This window comes from Otolemur garnettii, unplaced genomic scaffold (assembly GCF_000181295.1).
Source record: "Otolemur garnettii isolate 467f Iridium unplaced genomic scaffold, OtoGar3 scaffold00096, whole genome shotgun sequence".
Lineage (NCBI taxonomy): Eukaryota > Metazoa > Chordata > Mammalia > Primates > Galagidae > Otolemur > Otolemur garnettii.
In genome coordinates this window covers 753976-759829 of record NW_003852491.1, presented here as the reverse complement: position 1 = coordinate 759829, position 5854 = coordinate 753976, and the positions used below count along the sequence as shown (strand labels likewise).

Sequence of the window (5854 nt, the reverse complement as noted above, 5' to 3'; positions counted from 1 at the left end):
CCTTAGGTGTATGTGGCTGGCGCCTTAGCCGGTTGAGCTATAGGCCCCAAGCCACTACTTTCATTTGGTAAAAATTATCTGTTTCTGTTATTTTTTTCCCCTACTGACTATAAGCTCTTTGAGGGCAAGGGGAGTCATTCATCTCTGTATCCTCCAGTGCATAGTAAACATTCATTCATGTTTATTGAGCCAAACTATTAAAAGATCCTCAGTTCCCCTCATGTCTAAGTACCCACAAGACTATGAATTATAAGGCTTTTCATTTGAACTCTGGAGAAAGTGAGAAAGCCTAGATCCTAATGCTCCAGGGGGCTGGGGAGTAAGAGAGGGGGAGGAAATAAAGAAGGCTTGAGTCAGACTCCATTTGAATGCATTTAACTAATCCCAGTTGGCCCAGGACTTCCTCTACCCTACCCCAGGATGCCAAAAACGCCTCACCAAGCGGCCTTTCTTTTCTTCTAAGAGGCATTTCATGGCAGTGCGGAATCGCTGAGCATCTGTTTCCCTCAGGTCCTCCAGCAGCTTCTGGGGCTGGTGCAAACGCTCCTGCAGGTGATTTTCCATGGCTGCCTGGGCATGGGGTGTTGGGAGAGTCAGTGAGGACAGAAGGACAGGAGCACGTGGCCAGCACCACGGCCAGCAGCCCAGCCAGGCTACCTAATTCCCTGTAGAAACCACAGCTAGCAGCCTGCAGATGTGTTTGGCTTGGCCAGCTCCAACTTTTCTCATTAGCTGCCGATATTGAAAAGTCAAGGCATTCCTCACAAAATCCAACTTCCAGCTTCTCTTGGAAAATTCAAAGACTTGGAAACACCAGGCACACACCCTCTTCCTGCAAACCACGGGGCACCTGCTTGCTGAAATAACTCCACAGGCCCATCCAACTTGATTTCCCCATCCCACCGGCTCCGGGGTCCCTGAAACTGATTGCGGCTTCAGTTCCGGAGCAGCTGGCCTTTGCCCAGAAAGCTTAACACCCCTAGATGGCGCTGCTGCTCAAATTTAAGCTATCAGACAGGAGCAAATTCAGGACAAATGAACAAACCCTGGAGCAAAAGCCACCCAGCCTTTCCTGAAAGAGATTTCCTCTGCTCTCTGGGAAATATTTTCTAAACCTCCCTTAAACAGAAAAGCTTTGAAAAACAAAGCAACTCACAAGCAGATCATCACCTTGACACTTCCCAGCTCTGTGGCTTTGGACAAGCTACAAATAATATTTTAGTTGGTATAACTATGTCCCAAGTGTTGCATGGGACATACTTATAGTAAAAAATTACTTCTTGTTTATCTGAAATTCAAACTTAACTGAGCATCTGTATTTTTATCTGCTAAATCAGCAACACTACTTCTGGGCCTCAGTCTTCCCATCTGAAAAATGGGATGAGAGTAGGACTTACCATGTAAGGTTGTGAAGGGGGATTGAGTGGGTAAAGTGTTTTCAATAGTGCCTAACACACAATAAGTGCTCAGTGGTACCAGCTACTACTCTTTATCCTGAATGAGTGGAATAATGATTTACTTAATGTCTGTCCCCCTAGAATAAAAGGTCCTTGTGGGTAGTAACATGACTGTCTTGTTCTCCACTAAGTCCTCACTGTTTAGAACTATGACTGGCAGAAAGTAGATGTTACATAAGTAGATACTGAATGCATATGGTGTGTCATAGGAAAAGAAGCCGTACATCTGCTAATCAGGCTGAAATAGATGCATCCCATGGGAGGCCTTACTGCTGCACAGAAAAGAGGCGGGCGTTACTTTTCTCGAGGTTGTCACAACTGATGAACAGGAGAAGGAAAGCAGATGCCATGTGGGGCCAACAGCAGACAATCAGCTCTCTGAGTGTAGTCCTGATGTGAATGTTGGTTGGTATTTTCATTCTTATTAAAATGTAAGTACAAATTGAAACACAATCTGTCAGCACTGCACTCCTCAGTTAGTGACGTGAGTGGCTTCTTTGCTAAGCCTGGTAATAGTTTTTGAATACTGGAAGAGCATTTCCTCAATGTCCTGTGCTATTTGCAGTATGGACACAAGGTGCCACGCTAGGCTGACAGTCATGCTGAAGAAACATGTGCCATCCAGTTTACCACAGTCCACACCCTGCCCCAGTACCCCTTAAGGCAAATAGTCTTTGTCCCCTATCAACAAGCTTGTGCAGTTCTTTTCTGTGTAGGAGAGTTAAAAGGAAGGAAAATATTTCTTGGACCCATGACTAAGAGGCTGACAATTATACCCAAATATCCACAGTCCCTCTGTTCGTTTTATCAACAGAACTCCTCAACGTTAGCTGTGTACATGGCTCTTTTGCAATACAGTGTGACTATGGCATGTGAGCCAATGGAATTTGAGCCAACAAAATTGTGTGGCTTGCTAGTCACATGATTAGAAGAGGAGATCCTACCCTTCACTTCCTCTCCTCACTTCCCTAGATCAGAGAACAAATATGGTTTGTTCGAGATCTCTGGATCTCCCACCAATACAATAAACTGCTTCGGTTTCTGTAATTTGGGGTCTCTTTGTTACAGTATCTCATAGGCCTATACCCTAATATGCCTCGCCTCATCAAAGGTTGGAAAATAAAAGAAAGTCCAAAGAGCTTGTATTGTTCTAGAAAAGCTGGGCAAAACACTTTTCTTTGCAGAAGTAAAGAATTTCTCTACGTTCAGCCAACTTCTCCAAGTGACCTAGCCCTTAAGTTTGCAATCCCTGTACATGAGAGGGGAACACACGGATGAGTCTCAGGTACACACCTGAAGGCTGGAGATGGTGAAGGGAACATTCTGTGAATTCAGGTAGGCCAGGACTCTATGGGGCAGATCTGCTGTCCACACGTGGGAGCTTCAATCAAAGACAGAGGGGAGGAGGTCACAATGACAGGTTCCCCAACAAGTGGTGCTGCGCTGAGTGCCCTGGGGCCAGGAGTTTAGAAAGGGGGTGCTAGGACTGAGTGCACAGAAGTAGATTTCTTAACCAGGCATAGAGTTTCCAACTGTAGGAATTTGCCTAGATTCCATTCTTTCAAAGAAAATTCTCAATTTCTGAGCTATATGCTACATTCTAATTCCCATAATAATCCCCATAGGTTGACTACAATCCAAACTGCTTGCTTTGGAAAGATGTCCTCACTATATTTAAGTTTCAAAAGCAGGTGTCATATACACCACAAGAGCCTGGAACAGCAAGGCTAAGAGTGTGGGCTCTGGGCCTAGATTTGATCCCTGGCTCTAACACTTAGTTGTGTGGCCTCAGGCAATTTGATGAATTTTCTTGGCCTCAATTTCCCTTTCTATGAAATATGGCCAAAAACAGTGAAAATTAAATTTAGCCACATACAAATTGCTTAAGACAGTCCCCAACACATAATAGATCCTCACAAACAGCCTTTTATAATCCCACATTTGTTATAAGTAGAGGGATGGATGGATGGATCGATCGTTCGATAAATTAGTAAATAAGGAAAATATTTATCCTAAAAGAATATATCCAAAACTATTAATCAGCATTATCTTAGAGAGAAAAGTAGTTATGGGGAATCTTTAACATAATTGAGTGTCCCTGACAGGGGGGTCCCAAGTCCCCACATCTCTTGGCCTTCACAGAATTCATCATGTTAGAGTTATTTATTAATAGCGGCCTTTCCACAATACTATCTGGCTCCCTGGCTTACACCTCCAGCATCTAACACAGGCCTGTGTGCAGCACATGGCCCGACAGTGAAGGGGACAGGCCCTGGATCCAGTTCTGGTCTTGTCATCCTGCTGTGTGGACCATAGTTGCCATGATTCTCCTTCCCTGGGCCTCAGTTTCACTATTCTGTCCAATGGGATAACAAGAAGACCTACCACCCTACTTGTCAGGATTAAACGTGTTTCTATGCACCAGCACTTAGCATAGTACTGACACTCAATAGCTTTTGGCTCTTATGCTGGAGCAGAGGAGGAATGTTTGTGGAACAAGGGTGTTGACTTTTTTGAAACTTCTGCATTGGATGGCATTTGTAATGAGCACGTATTATTTTATAACTAAGCAATTTCCACTACAAATTTTTATTAAAAATCTATCCCATCCCTTCCTCTTCCCTGGAGGGCAGGTTACCTGTGAAACTGTATGAGATCCAGTAATGCTACAATGGGAATAAAATGAAAAGACAACTTAAAAAGGAATCATTCCAGAGAGATCACAGCCGCATTCTGTTTGAAATTCTTAGAAGCAGCAAACGGAGACAGAGGGGGCACATTACCATTCAGATAGCTTCCATCTATTATTTCTTCCTAAAAGGCAGAGAGATAACATCAAGTATCACCTCCAAAAGTTGGCAGTTCCAGTAGAGGGAATTTTGATTAAAAGAAAATGGAATACTCACAGCCATTTTTTGCAACAACGGATGCAAATCTGTAAGAAAACCATTGAATATGTAACTAGAATTGAATTGTGTGACCTTCAGAAATACAAATTTGAGGCAGAAAGAAAGCCCTCCCCAAAAGAAAGCCACTCTGGAAGGAAATTTTTAGTGAGTTCTAATTATATTTGCATTCAATGTGGAAAAACCTTGATTTGAAAAACTTTGTTAGAATAATCATTAAAAATGACCACACACACACACACACACACTCAAAGAATTTAAGACATCATATACCTAAATTGACCTATTCCACAACATTCCCTAAGGTATGTGGGAACCATGAAGGGTTCCCTCAATACTTACCCCCACTGGAATCTGGAACACTCTGACTGGCCACTCCATGGCTCAGAAAAAGAAAAAGGAAGAGGCAGTTGGTCATAGAGTCCAGGGACATTCTCCTGTAGGGAAGTCAAACATAAAACCGACTCAGGTTTGGTTTTTTATGTATATTTAAGGACATTCAAGAGAGAAACACAAGTAAACACAGGATCCCCTGAACCTTTAAAAAACAATTTTAGAATTCCATCTACTTTGTTCCATTCAAATCTCTAGTCTAGTCTAAGACACATCATTCTCTCCCTGGTGACTGCAAATAGCCTATTTTTCATCTTACCACCATCTTCAGACCCCTCAGTCCAGCAAAGAGGCGTGTTCACAGCATTATGAACTTTGCATACATGTTTTTATGTGAACAGCAATTTTCACTTCCCTGGGATAAATGCCTAAGATTTCAATTGCTGGGATATATGTTAAGTCAATATTTAATTTTATAAGAAACTACCAAAACTAGAACCAATCCAAATGTCCTTCACTGGGTAAATAGTTAAACTAACTGTGATATATCCGTGTCATGGAATACTACTCAGCAATGAAAAGGAACAAACAATTGATAGATGTAACAATATGAATGAACCTAAAGGGAATTACACTTAGTGAAATAAGTCAATCAATAAAGGTTATACAGGCTTGGTGGCCATAGTTCAGTGGTTAGGGTGTTGGCCACATACACCAGGGCTGGGGGGTTCGAAACCAGCCCAGGCCTGTTAAACAATGACAACTGCAACAACAAAAAAAGTAGCTGGGCATTGTGGCAGGCACCAGTAGTCCTAGCTACTTGGGAGGCTGAGGCAAGAGAATCGCTTAAGCTCAAGAGTTGGAGGTTGCTGTGAGCTGTGTCGCCATGGCACTCTATGAAGGGCAACATAGTGAGACTCTGCCTCAAAAAAAAAAAAGGTTATATACATGTGCCAATAACATTTATAAATGTTAAGGTTAACATTCTTGAAATAAAATCACAGAAATGGAGAACAGATTAGCGTCTGGGGAGAAGAAGATGTGGCTATTAAGAGAAGCATGGGCTCGGCGCCTATGGCTCAACCGGCTAAGGCGCCAGCCACGTACACCTAAGGTGGTGGGTTCGAATCCCCAGCCCGGACCCGCCAAACAACAATG

The 5854-nt window shown here is 42.9% G+C and overlaps 1 protein-coding gene across 3 annotated transcripts in view; it reads right to left on the bottom strand.

Moving 5' to 3' along the window:
• The window catches only part of OTOA (otoancorin), a 63180-nt gene extending 58383 nt beyond the window's left edge, over positions 1 to 4797 (bottom strand). For 2 of the 3 annotated variants that reach the window (XM_012808854.2, XM_003795721.1), the window contains exons 1-6: positions 4706 to 4797; positions 4364 to 4392; positions 4241 to 4271; positions 4096 to 4123; positions 2751 to 2838; positions 439 to 570 (exon numbers count right to left, since the gene is read on the bottom strand). Coding sequence is in view for 2 of the 3 variants with exons in the window: in XM_003795721.1 (XP_003795769.1) it covers positions 439 to 570; positions 2751 to 2838; positions 4096 to 4123; positions 4241 to 4271; positions 4364 to 4392; positions 4706 to 4796 (399 nt within the window). In the remaining variant the exon portion in view is untranslated. The remainder of the gene's footprint in view (positions 1 to 438; positions 571 to 2750; positions 2839 to 4095; positions 4124 to 4240; positions 4272 to 4363; positions 4393 to 4705) is intronic. The other variant, XM_023516727.1, reaches the window with a different exon arrangement.
• Between the last annotated feature and the right edge of the window lie 1057 nt (positions 4798 to 5854).